Below are 14,588 nucleotides of genomic sequence, written 5' to 3' on the forward strand. Positions count from 1 at the left end.
ACTTAAATCCTAAGTCTGGCAGGCTGATAATATATATATATATATATATATATATATATATATATATATATATATATATATATATATATACATATATATATATATATATATATATTATCCACAAAATACAAATGAACTGATTATTAATTCACAGACAACACCACGTTATATTTTGAGCATGAATCCTGATCTTAACATTGTCAGTTCTCACTGTGCATGCGCACCATACCACTAACCAAATATTTAAAAACTAACTTATAAATGTATGCAAAATAGCAAAAATTTATGATTAATCCACTTTCGTGGTTAAAAACTAATGAAATATCTAAAAACTAAGTCACGTATGACTGCTAAATAGCCACAGAAAATTACTGATCCACCTTCATTTATTTAAAAAAGTAAGTCATAAATGTATGCCAAATAGTGACCAAATTATCAGTAATCGACCTTCATTTCTTTAAAAGTAAGTGACTATTCAGAAACAAAGTCAAAAGTGAATGGCAAATATTCAACAATATATAATTTAGGAGACCTTTCATATACTCTTTGGCACTGAATAAGTCCAATATCTCATGGGACCATCGAATATAATCGAAAATTCCAACTCACTTGAGTCTATACTGTAGGATCAAGCCCAGATTAGTGGACCCACTACTTCTCAAGACAATATTATACCCCCTTGATTTATATATATATATATGTATGTTATATATATATAACATATATGTGTAGATATATATGTATATACTATATATAAATCAAAGTGGTATAATATTGTCTTAAAAACAATGGGTTCTCTAACCTTTACATGACCCCTACTGTACATAGGACGCATCTTTGGCACGTGAGGAGTATTTTTCATAGGTGATGAGAATATTACTGGTATTGATAATCGTATGATACCTCCTCAAAGGTAAACAAAACCTCGCATCACAAAATGAAAAGTAAACCAGAATAAATATATATATACAAAACATTCTACGATAATAAATACTATAACAGTTTATATAAATAATAAAACATCAGTTTTGGAATGAAGAAGACATCAGCTGATGAACAAGGCATTAAGACGAATGACAAAAAATAAAAAATATAAAAACCGTGGAAGTATAAGAAACTAAGTTGAAGAAAAGATGACCGATGTAGAAAATAGCAGAATGGGGTGATATATATATATACATAACATACAATATACAATATATATATATCATACATACATACATACATACATACATATATAATATATATATATATATATATATATATATGTATATATATATATATATATATATATAAGATATATAAATAACATATATAGTTATATTATATATATTTACATATAATATAGATATATATGAGGAAACATTAACAGTGGACAAATTAGCAAGTACTTAAGAGGCAAAACAGTAAACAATATACCCTTACATACCTTAGCTATGAACATTCCACCAACACTTGAAACTGATACTAAATAATTATTGGACCAACGATTTTGAATGAAACTGCAGGTCGAAATACTGGCCTCTCAATTGTGTGGTGAAAGCTGATGGACTATAATTTCAATTCCACCAACAACTGTTGTGATAAGACTTAAAACAACTGAGCTCTGTGACTTTGTGGGGAAATGGAAAACAAATGTTGTGAAAATAAGTCTGAAAAAGAAAGGACTCTATATATATATATATATCCTGACCAGAAATAATCAGCTAATCGAACATATAGCACCATCAAAAGACTGAAATTATTTTTAAGTAAAAAGAAAACATAAATAAATAAAATCAAATACAACTCCCACATAATATAACATTAACAACATCAATTCTAAGCTGATATCTTCCGGTTCATCACATTTCTTAGTAAATCTGAGACTAAACATGAACAAAGATATAAAAATAATAAAATATAAACAGAACATTGACTAGAAGGAGACTGTTAACAAATTTATCATATGTCTTGTACATAAACGACCCAAAAAAGGAATAAAATAATTTCTCTGTGACATATAATACTCTTTGCTTATTAATGCCATTTAACGTTTCACATTCCTGGTTACATAAGTGGAAAAAGGACTTTGCAATGCACAGTGGTTAATGCTGCTAAATTCTTTAGTGTACATATTTACATCATTGATCCTTCGACCAGTTCATCAGTATTTTACTCCGTTACACTTCTCACCAGGCAGTTTTTTCTCTTTACACATATGGGTATTCTCTTGAGAACAATATTCTCTTAATCATAGTATAGTAGTACTCTCTCAATAATAATAATATAATAGCTAGGGGAGTAGTACCTTCTTCTTCCTTTCCCAAGGATGGCTGACGTATACAGGAACAGCCTACTAATAATAATAGTAATAATAACAGCAATAATACTATAAGAGTCAAGACAGAACCTTCCTCCTGTTCCTTCTCTCAGCTGGTGCTCTGACGACTTGAATATTTCCTTTCAACTAGCCGCAGTTAACACAATAAGATCAAATGCGTATGGCATCAGTTTACTGTTCTTTAAATTTCCGTTGAGGAAGACTGTAGATTCCACGACATAAATGCCACCTGAATGTTTTACAGAAATGATGATATATGGCCATTCTTGTGAATGACTGTTTCACCCAGATGATAAAGTACAGTTACTCTTACTCTTCTGTCAACAAGCTCTGGGTTGATTGATCAGATTACCATTTGAGGATACAATGGCCTTACTACTTAATAGTAATACTGTATTAATGAGAGCTGAATTTGGGCCTGCAACTGATTTTCCAGACGTGGCAATGATTCAGATGAAAAATCACTTTCGTGGAATCATGGGACTCAGATTTCTAATACTCTGTCACAGCAAACTAATCAAGTTCAGGTTAACCAGAAAGAATTTACAATAAATGTAGACAGTACAGAGCAATAACTGTGACCTATTTTAACCTGAAAGAATTTATAATATATTTACTGAACCAAGACATATGATTGTCTACAATACTTAAATACCATCACCATTATACAGAGACGTGTAACACTTCTGTCTGTTCCTTTTGGATATCCTTATCCTCTAAGTCACTGCAATAATAATTATTACTACTAATAATTTCCGTCGTGTCGTGTAAAGAGTATCTACTACGAAGACTCGTTTCGGAAGCATTTTGGCACAAAGGAAGCAGCCAGCCTGCCTCCCTCCTTGCTCGCTTGCTGCTGGTGTCTTGAGTAAAATTCCTAACTAGACGCTACTGCCATCTGGTGGCAATACTGCAAACAAAGAAGAAAGAGTTGAGAGTCCTTGTCCCGTCACCTCTCCCCCGATGAGCTGACCTTGTCTGTGACACGTGATCACGTGAGAATGCTCGGCCCATCAAGGTCAACGTATCCACGGCGTCAGTCTGTGACCTGTCGTTTCAAGAGGGGGGGAAGAACAGATGTGATAGGAACGAAGGAAATGGACGAACAGGGAGGGAGGCACCACAGTGGAGCCAAGTGCCGGGAAGTTAATCGGTGCATTGATCAAGTCTTATTCCCTAAACGCTTGTAAAAAATGTCAAACCATAAGCTGAGATCACATTCTAAAAGTGCCTGGTGTTCTGGAAGCACATGCAGTTTACTTAAAAGCCTTGGGGATTTGGTAGTTTTATCTTTAAAGTACTACATAATTAATCTTTACAGATATTGTTCAGAATTCAAACTGTACTGTACTCTAAAACAGATCAAAAGCCAATAGTATTTGTTCTTCATGAGAACCACGGAAAAGGGAAACATTACTCTGTATCCAAACCTCCATCACCCGCTGAAAATGAGAGTAATCGTATTTGTTGCTTATCGATCGACCTCTTTGACGACAAAAGTCATGGTGATAAACAGAAGTGTTTCGTGCTTGGACAAAGGATATGAAGACAAACACCACAGTGCCTGCTCTTGGAAAAAGTTATGATGACAAACAGCAGGGTCTGGGTCTTGGACAAAGGTAAAAAAAGACAAAGAACAAGATATGGCTCTTGGACAAAGGTCACGAAGGCAAATAACAAGATCTGGCTCTTGGAAAAAGGTCATGATGACAAAGACAAAGGTAAAAAAGACAAAGGACAAGATATGGCTCTTGGACAAAGGTCATGAAGACAAAGACAAAGGACAAAGACAAAGGTAAAAAAGACAAAGAACAAGATATGGCTCTTGGACAAAGGTCAAAAAGACAAATAACAAGATCTGGCTCTTGGACAAAGGTCAAAAAGACAAATAACAAGATCTGGCTCTTGGACAAAGGTTATAAAGACAAATAACAAGATCTAGCTCTTGGACAAAGGTCATGAAGACAAATAACAAGATCTGGCTCTTGGAAAAAGGTTATAAAGACAAATAACAAGATCTAGCTCTAGGACAAAGGACATGAAGACAAACAACAGCATAGTATCTGCTCTTGGACAAAGGTCATCAAGACAAATAACAAGATCTGGCTCTTGGACACAAAGGTCAAAAAGACAAAGAACAAGATATGGCTCTTGGACAAAGGTCATTAACACAAAACGAAGGATATGGCTATTGGAAAAAGGCCCATGAGGACAAACGACAAGATTTAGATCTGGGAAAAAGGTCATAAGGGACAAAAGACAGCATAGTGTCTGCTCTTGGACAACGGTCATGCAGACAAATAGCAGGAATGGGCTCTTAGAGAAAGGTCAAGACAAACACCTGGGGTCTGGCTCTTGGAAAAAACTTATGAAGATAAACATCTGGGAGCAGTTCTTGGACAAAGGTCTTGAAGACAAAAAGAATATGGCTCTTGGAAAAGAAAGTCTATGAAGACAAAAAGCAAGATTTGGCTCTCAGAAAAAGACCTAACACAAATAGAAGGATATGGTTCTTGGACACAAGTCATGAGAATAAACCATGGGAGTTAGCTGCTGGACTAAAGTCGTGAAAATAAATCAGAGGAGTTGGCTTCTGGACAAAGGTCATGAAAATAAGCAACAGGAACCTGGTTTCTAGGCCATAGATCATGAAGACAAAACAGAGGATTTGGTTCTTAGATAGAAATCACAAAAATAAACAGTAGGGTTTGGCTCGTGGACAAAAGATCATGAAAATAAACAGAAAAATAATGGTTAGGGAAGAGGGCTTAGCCCTATACATTTAGGAACAGAGAGGAGGAAAAATCAACAAATCTATTGGCTAATGACTTCAACCTCCTCAAATATATGTAAGCGGGCGAGACCACTTTCTAAAGTTGTGTGTAACTATGAGGGACAAATCAGCATTTGGCTCAGTGGCTCTCAAAGTAATGTCCACAACAGTGATAGAGCAGAAAAAGGAGGGATAAATAATTGGAAAAGGCTGACATTTGATTGGCAACTTACTGATTTAATCTGTAGATTAACATGAATATGAAAAAGGGGGAGTTAATTTAGTTGGGAATGCAAGATTATAAGAGCATATCACATTTTTTTTTATTTGAAAGAATACAATGCCAGAATTTATAGTTATTCAAAATAACTTACTTTACCTCACATAAACAAACAAGTTTCTAATGTATGAAATTATTGCTCTACATAATGTCAACTGGACTCCAAAACTTTTTAGAGATTGTACCAAGTTCATTCAAGGATGGTCTTTGTACATGAGCCAGCACACTGATAGTTATATGAGGTTTTCCTACAGTTAGGAAGTAAAATAATTCTCTGATTAACTTGAGAAGAGACAAAGATCAAAACACAGGAGTAAAGTGATATCATATGAGTCATGGGAACATTTAGTCATCCGGAAATTATCTAAATAGAGCGTGGAACTGAAGCTAATGTCAGATAACAGATAGTAAAGCAGAGAGAGAGAGAGAGAGAGAGAGAGATAGAGAGAGAGAGATTGTTTAGTTTAGAAATTAGATCAAGCTGTGCCTTTTGCCAGCACAGGCACTGTGGTTAACATGTTAACCAGACTAGAGTGAGAAGGGTTTCCTAAACTGAGTTACTTGCCGAACAAAAAGTTTCATAACAGGAAAACAGATAAGACTTTAGCAAAGATAAAGACAGAAGAAAAGAGCAATAGAACTTTTGTTGCATAAGAAATAATGAATAGCCAGCCTCGTGGAACACAGGCCAGAGTACTTTTCCAAATCTTGGGAAAATGCAAAAACACTTCCTTTTGAGAAATGCTGCAAGAAGCCCTTCGGTAAGCCAGTAAAATGGGACGTTGTTCCAAACTAACTTCCTCAAATGTAGTTGCAAGACCTCGAGATCTGCTCAGGCCTATGCACTTAGAAAAGAAAGATGTAGATCCACCCTTCAAACTTAAAAGTCTGCTGGCATTAACAGTAACTTTGTTCTTCGTCTAGTGAATGAAATATGGACGAATCCATTGCAGAGATTTCTTCAAATGACAGAGGACATGAAAACACAAACGCCTCTTAAAGATCACCTGGTTTACAAAGTAAGTTAGGGAAGATGGCCAACAAAAGTTGTGCCATAGTACCTTAATATCAATGACAACAAACGTCCTTGAAATGGAGAGAGGGAGAGCCTTTTAAAGATCACCTCTTTTACAATATTTAAAGAAAGATGGCAACAGTTGTTGCACCACTGTACCTGAACATCCACGACAAAGAAAGTCCTTGAAGATGGAAGATGGAACTTCTTCATGTTACACTTTCATTAACAATTCTCCAATGCTTGAGTTCAGAATCACAGGTTGCCTCTGGAGGATAAGGTACTGCTGCCACTGCAGGTTCTGTCCCATTTCAAAACAATCTCACTTTTGACGAGATTTTTTAGAAATGACATAAGGGCTTCCATGCTAGATCAATCACAAGCAGAAGGATCCACAGTGGTGGAGTAAACTTAAGGAGCCTTAGGGTCTTGAAGAAGCAATGGTGGGAAAATTTGTCCAGTCTACCTTACCTGGTAGGGCACCGAGGAATGACGTTTCCAAAGCAAAAATCCAACGAAGATACCAACGCATGTGCCCAGGATTGCCATGGAGAATCCTAGGCCAGCCATACTGCCAGCCGTATAGCCAGCCTTGAGGTACCTCATGGATCTGTGCCTCATGTGAGGGTGTAGAGCTTCAGTCGTTGTCTCCAAAGAACCTCGCTTGATTGTGACAAACTGGAATGTAAACACTGAAGTGAGTTTGATGATCATTTCACTTACATTAGTCTTATAGGAGGAACATCTAAAACATTGAACTGTCCAAAATGTCACATGTAATATATACATCTTGAATTCAATGTAAATATTTTAAAAATTTCTAAGGAAAAAGAAACGCTAGCAATCTACAATAAATCTAAATCATCTTCAGGTTGATTTTTAAAGAGCAAAACAATATACAGTACTAATTATTCATTACTCCTCTGACTTGAACTCTTCAGTTCTGTTCCTCAAGATAAGATTTGATAAGATTGGTATCATCATTTTGTATGCATATATCATAAAATATTTGAGAGTAAATAAATGTATAACAGATTATTTAACTATGAGTAATTTAAGGTGAAATTGTGTAACCATAGCATATGCTAGACTGCAGAGGCAGTGGATCAGTTAAAACACCTGGATTACTTTGCTGTGATTCCCCCCCAGTCTTACCAACTTGGCAACATCTGGCCCTGAGTCACTCATTGGCTTCATCACCTACTACATATAAGTTCTGATCTCTTCCTTATTCACATTATACAGAGGGATTACAGCACTAACCAACTCAACAACTCCTGAAGTTATGTTACTGCAAACAATTTCACCACCTAACAACTGGAGTACTCCTGAGCTTTGGTATTCCAGTTATTCAATGCTGACCAATTTGGTGACTTCCAACGCAGCTTACTATTTAGCAACTCAAGGACTACTGAACATTGGCATTCAGTTATTCAATGATGGCCAATTTAGTGACTTTCAACCCAGCTTACTACTTAACAACTAGAGAACTCCTGAGTTTTGGTATGCCATTATTATTCACTACTGACCAATTTGGTGACTTCCAAATCAGCTTACCACTTAGCAACTACAGAACTCCAGAGCTTTGACCAACTGGCAACAACTGCTTAGATTACTTGAAGCGATTTCCTCACTTACCAACTTTTTCTTTGCTGAGAGATCCAGCTTGACTGAGACATTGTGCTTGTGGGTGATGTCATGGAGGAGCTTGTAGGCGTCTGCCATCATGAGCTGAGGCCTGGGAGTCATAACAGGTCCGGTGACATCAGGTTTCTCCAGCAGGACAAACCAGACATCAACCTCTCCAGTAGCTTGCCTACTGCTCAGCTGGGTAAAAAAGAAGGAATATGATGGGGTACTACAGTTTAAACATTTTTTTTTCTTTGGGGCTGGGGCTATAGTTAACCCTTGATACATAAATTTCATCATTAATTGTTTTTCTCATGATAATGATTGGCATAAGCCATAGACAAGAATGAGGGAAAAATTTAGGAAACTATTTATAATTCTTACATTATGTCATCTGCACAATGACAGTGAAGGTAACAATATTCCAGGAATAAACATCTTCAGCATTTGTTACATTGGTGCTTCCAAGAATGACAGCATCTATTTATACAGTATGAACTACCTGAAAGTTACAAACTATACAGTATGTGTGCACTTACAAAGAGGTCTGTGATCCTTAGAGGTGACACTCCAGCAATTCCAGCTATGGCCCGCCTGATTGAGTTTTTGGCTGCTTCCAGGTTATAATGAACCAGTTCGGAATATGAAACCTCAAGACTTAGAATCAGGAAGAGGCGATTAATCCTGTTGAGACATGGAGAGATGTCAAACTGTCGCCAGGAAGGATGGCCATCGCTGTACTCGTAGAAGAAGGTGTGGACGACCGAAGTCCACTCATGTGGGTTATCCTGACGTTGGGAAGAAGGCTGTTAGACTAAAAGGTCTTTGAGAGTAGTTGAAGAAAGAGTGAATACAGCAGCTGCTTTGTGCATATTGAATTTGAGGTTGACTCATACACTGGGACCAAATCTACTTGGATGCTGACTGATTTATGAAAATTTGGGCTGAAGTTAAAACAGACCCATACACTGATTGACTGGACTGTAACTACTATATCTACTTGGATGTTGATTGATTATATTGATGTGCAAGAAAAGTGACTTAAACAAAAAATTAAAAAACTCAATATAAAATCAATTCGCACAATTCTGGCATCCTTTTCAACAAAATAATAATAATAATAATAATAATAATAATAATAATAATAATAATAATAATATATTTTCAAGCATTCTATTAGCCATGTGTGTGGTATCATGTCGAAGGCTTTCTTATAGTCTTTCCATGCCATGCTTAGGTTGGTTTTCCTTCTCCTACTGTTCTTCATTACCATTTTGTCCATATCAGGAGCTGGTCTTTTGTGCCCCTACACTTCCTTCTGCTTATTATTATTATTATTATTATTATTATTATTATTATTATTATTATTATTTTTTTTTTTTTTTTTTTTTTTTTTTTTTTTTTTGCTCTATCACAGTCCTCCAATTCGACTGGGTGGTATTTATAGTGTGGGGTTCCGGGTTGCATCCTGCCTCCTTAGGAGTCCATCATTGTATCTGGGGACATCAGGATGGAGTTTGGAATAGAAAAATGCGCCTTAGTCAACATACAAAAAGGCAAAAGTAACGAGAACTGAAGGGATAAAAGCTAACCAGATGGGAGCAAACATCAAACACATAGAAGGCTGAAGTAGCTCCAGGACTCATGCAGAAGAGTGTGATCCTAGAAACGGCACACATAGTAAGAAAAGTGATGGACTCCTAAGGAGGCAGGATGCAACCCGGAACCCCACACTATAAATACCACCCAGTCGAATTGGAGGACTGTGATAGAGCAAAAAAAAAAAAAAAAAAAAATAATAATAATAATAATAATAAATAATAATAATAATAATAATAATTAAGCAGAAGGAAGTGTAGGGGCACAAAGACCAGCTCCTGATAGACAACAAAATGGTAACGAAGAACAGTAGGAGAAGGAAAAACCAACCTAAGCATGGCATGGAAAGACTATAAGAAAGCCTTCGACATGATACCACACACATGGCTAATAGAATGCTTGAAAATATATGGGGCAGAGGGAAAACACCATCAGCTTCCTCAAAAATACAATGCGCAACTGGAATACAATACTTACAAGCTCTGGAATAAGACTAGCAGAGTTAATATCAGAGAGGGATCTTCCAGGGCGACTCACTGTCCCCACTACTCTTCGTAGTAGCCATGATTCCCATGACAAAAGTGCTACAGAAGATGGATGCCGGGTACCAACTCAAGAAAAGAGGCAACAGAATCAACCATCTGATGATCATGGACGACATCAAGCTGTATGGTAAGAGCATCAAGGAAATAGGTACCCAAATCCAGACTGTAAGGATTGTATCTGGGGACATCAGGATGGAGTTTGGAATAGAAAAATGCGCCTTAGTCAACATACAAAAAGGCAAAGTAACGAGAACTGAAGGGATAAAGCTACCAGATGGGAGCAACATCAAACACATAGATGAGACAGGATACAAATACCTGGGAATAATGGAAGGAGGGGATATAAAACACCAAGAGATGAAGGACACAATCAGGAAAGAATATATGCAGAGACTCAAGGCGATACTCAAGTCAAAACTCAATGCCATAAATATGATAAAAGCCATAAACACATGGGCACTGCCAGTAATCAGATACAGCGCAGGAATAGTGGAATGGACGGAGGCAGAACTCCGCAGCATAGATCAGAAAACCAGGACACATATGACAATACACAAAGCACTACACCCAAGAGCAAATACGGACAGACATACATAACACGAAAGGAAGGAGGGAGAGGACTACTAAGTATAGAGGACTGCGTCAACATCGAGAACAGAGCACTGGGGCAATATCTGAAAACCAGTGAAGACGAGTGGCTAAAGAGTGCATGGGAAGAAGGACTAATAAAAGTAGACGAAGACCCAGAAATATACAGAGACAGGAGAATGACAGACAGAACAGAGGACTGGCACAACAAACCAATGCACGGACAATACATGAGACAGACTAAAGAACTAGCCAGCGATGACACATGGCAATGGCTACAGAGGGGAGAGCTCAAGAAGGAAACTGAAGGAATGATAACAGCGGTACAAGATCAGGCCCTAAGAACCAAATATGTTCAAAGAACGATAGACGGAAATAACATCTCGCCCATATGTAGGAAGTGCAATACGAAAAATGAAACCATAAACCACATAGTAAGCGAATGCCCGGCACTTGCACAGAACCAGTACAAAAAGAGGCATGATTCAGTAGCAAAAGCCCTCCACTGGAGCCTGTGCAAGAAACATCAGCTACCTTGCAGTAATAAGTGGTACGAGCACCAACCTGAGGGAGTGATAGAAAACGATCAGGCAAAGATCCTCTGGGACTATGGTATCAGAACGGATAGGGTGATACGTGCAAACAGACCAGACGTGACGTTGATTGACAAAGTCAAGAAGAGAGTATCACTCATTGATGTCGCAATACCATGGGACACCAGAGTTGAAGAGAAAGAGAAAAATGGAAAAAAGGATAAGTATCAAGATCTGAAAATAGAAATAAGAAGGATATGGGATATGCCAGTGGAAATCGTACCCATAATCATAGGAGCACTAGGCACGATCCCAAGATCCCTGAAAAGGAATCTACAAAAACTAGAGGCTGAAGTAGCTCCAGGACTCATGCAGAAGAGTGTGATCCTAGAAACGGCACACGTAGTAAGAAAAGTGACGGACTCCTAAGGAGGCAGGATGCAACCCGGAACCCCACACTATAAATACCACCCAGTCGAATTGGAGGACTGTGATAGAGCAAAAAAAAAAAAAAAAAAAAAAATAATAATAATAATAATAATAATAATAATTTCCGCTGGCATATCCCAATGCAAATTGTACCTATAATCATAGGAACACTAGGCACGATCCCAAGATCCCTGAAAAGGAATCTGGAAAAACTAGAGGCTGAAGGAGCTCCAGGACTCATGCAGAAGAGTATGCTCCTAGAAACAGCGCACATACTGAGAAAAGTGATGGACTCCTAAGGAGGCAGGATGCAACCCAGAGCCCCACACTATAAATAATAATAATAAAAAATAATAATAATAAGATCCAGCCATCGTGGCTCTGCATTTGAGAATTGGTCATATACTCTGGTCATACTCACTGCATCAGCCACGTAGGAAGAGATTCCTATGGGGACCTGTCGGACCTTGTTGAAGACCTCGACTTCAACAGTCCAATTCTCGTGGGAGAAGTAGATCTCTACGGTAGAATACTGACCCTTCCTGGTCCCTCTCTCTGCTACCCAGACGTCGCTGATGATTCCTCTTACTCGCCTCTGGATTCAAAACAGACAACATTTCATTATCTACTAATCGTTGCATCCTGAAGATTGAGTGATAGATAGGAGGGGAGAAAAGATTGGGTGACAGATAGGAGGGGAGAAAAGACTGGGTGATAGACAAGAGGGGGGAAAAGACTGGGTGACAGATAGGAGGGGAGAAAAGACTGGGTGATAGATAAGAGGGAAGAAAAGTTTGGGTGACAGATAGGAGGGGAGAAAAGATTGGGTGACAGATAGGAGGGGAGAAAAGATTGGGTGACAGATAGGAGGGGAGAAAAGACTGGGTGATAGACAAGAGGGGGAAAAGACTGGGTGACAGATAGGAGGGAGAAAAGACTGGGTGACAGATAGGAGGGGAGAAAAGATAGGGTGACAGATAGGAGGGGAGAAAAAACTGGGTGATAGACAAGAGGGGGAAAAGACTGGCTGACAGATAGGAGGGAGAAAAGACGGGGTGACAGATAGGAGGGAGAAAAGACTGGGTGACAAATAGGAGGGGAGAAAAGATTGGGTGACAGATAGGAGGGGAGAAAAGATAGGGTGACAGATAGGAGGGGAGAAAAGACTGGGTGATAGACAAGAGGGGGAAAAGACTGGGTGACAGATAGGAGGGAGAAAAGACGGGGTGACAGATAGGAGGGGAGAGATGATTGGGTGACAGATAGGAGGGGAGAAAAGATTGGGTGATAGACAGGAGGGGAGGAAAGATTGGGTGAAAGATATGAGGAGAGAAAAGATTGGGTGATAGATAGGAGGGGAGAAAAGACTGAGTGATAAGAGAAGAGCTTTTAAAAAAAGGTTGATATTTTACGATCAAAAATACAAATACCAGCAGCCACTTCATTATTGAAATTGAAAAGAATTGCACATGCAACATCTCATTGTATCCTGGTTACAAGATTGGATGATGAATGGAAAGTTCTAAAAAAAATATTTGCTGTAACGAGTTAATAATATCACAAGCCGAATTTAGAGGACGGAAAATTTTTCAAAAAAAAACAAAAAAAATAAAAAATTAAATAAAAAATCGGGTGTAACTAAAGAAAGCTGTGTCCTCACATGAGAATGATTTATTGGCAAATTTTATAAAAATATGTGATTAATAATGAGAATTCCGTTATAGTATACAAAGGGATATATATATATATATATATATATATATTATATATATATATATATATATATATATATATATATATATATATATATATATATATATATATATATATATATATATATATTTATATATACAAACATTACACAAGAGAATTAGACAAACAAACTGAGAACATTTAAAAAGAACCTTTAAAATCCTTCAGCCTAAAGGTATCCTAAGAATAAATTCTATTCTTAATTTCCATCCTAAAAACTTTAGGTATCCTGAGAATAAATTCAGGAATCCTTTACCCTTCAGGAAGGACTCACTGACCGTTCCTTTGTAGATGAAGATATTTGGGTCGATGGATATCAATTCCGAGGCGTGACGCAGCCTTATGTGCTGGTTCTCGGCAGGAGCGGCGTCCAGGGCTGTCACTGGAATGCCCTGGATGGTGCAGTTACTCGTCTTCTCGTTGATCATATACTGGATCCCTGGAAAAGTAGGAAAATGAGTCTTGCTTCCAGGAATTAATCCAAACGACTGCAACTGTGTCTCAACCTTGCTTTCCAGTTATCACAAACAATACCCACTGTGGCTCTCTCTCTCTCTCTCTCTCTCTCTCTCTCTCTCTCTCTCTCTCTCTCTCTCTCTCCTGTCATGAAATCATGAATGACTCGAAGTACCAAAAACATCTTAATTCCTTAACAATTTCAGTTACTACGAAAAATGCTCTCTCTCTCTCTCTCTCTCTCTCTCTCTCTCTCTCTCTCTCTCTCTCTCTCTCTCACCTGTCCTGAAATCGTGGATGACCCTGTAGGTCTCCATGGTCATGTCGCTCAAGCCAGGTATGTTCAGGAGGAACATCCCGTCGGCATGTAGGTGAGGTCGGTAAGTGAACGAGACCAACTTCTCTTCGGATTCGTAATGCTGAGTCTCGTAGGCGACCGTTCCCAGATTCTAGGATAATAAGACGAACAAAGGAGAAAATCAAAGAAAGGGAAAATTAACATAGAGGGACAAATACATCATCAGTTCAAAGTATTTGATTTATCAAGGTTATAAATCTGTCCTTAATATCTGGACTAAGCTTTGCGTAAATTTTTTTTTCAGCTGATCTCTTCTTTCGGCATTTCCTGTTACATTACTCCTTTCAGATGAACACTAATATTCTTAG

At 37.8% G+C, this 14,588-nt stretch overlaps 1 protein-coding gene across 2 annotated transcripts in view; it reads right to left on the reverse strand.

Annotated features, from left to right (window-relative positions):
- Positions 1 to 1,351: 1,351 nt before the first annotated feature.
- The window catches only part of LOC135201177 (uncharacterized), a 38,116-nt gene continuing 24,879 nt past the window's right edge, over positions 1,352 to 14,588 (reverse strand). Inside the window, exons 8-14 of one of the 2 annotated variants that reach the window (XM_064230057.1) lie at positions 14,203 to 14,371; positions 13,745 to 13,905; positions 12,136 to 12,309; positions 8,560 to 8,808; positions 8,030 to 8,218; positions 6,863 to 7,069; positions 1,352 to 3,233 (exon numbers count right to left, since the gene is read on the reverse strand). In XM_064230057.1, the coding sequence (XP_064086127.1) occupies positions 3,201 to 3,233; positions 6,863 to 7,069; positions 8,030 to 8,218; positions 8,560 to 8,808; positions 12,136 to 12,309; positions 13,745 to 13,905; positions 14,203 to 14,371 (1,182 nt within the window). In that variant the 3' untranslated portion in view covers positions 1,352 to 3,200. Of the gene's footprint in view, positions 3,372 to 6,862; positions 7,070 to 8,029; positions 8,219 to 8,559; positions 8,809 to 12,135; positions 12,310 to 13,744; positions 13,906 to 14,202; positions 14,372 to 14,588 lie in introns of both variants that reach the window. The other variant, XM_064230065.1, reaches the window with a different exon arrangement.

Source organism: Macrobrachium nipponense, chromosome 23 (genome assembly GCF_015104395.2).
Source record: "Macrobrachium nipponense isolate FS-2020 chromosome 23, ASM1510439v2, whole genome shotgun sequence".
Classification (NCBI taxonomy): Eukaryota; Metazoa; Arthropoda; class Malacostraca; order Decapoda; family Palaemonidae; genus Macrobrachium; species Macrobrachium nipponense.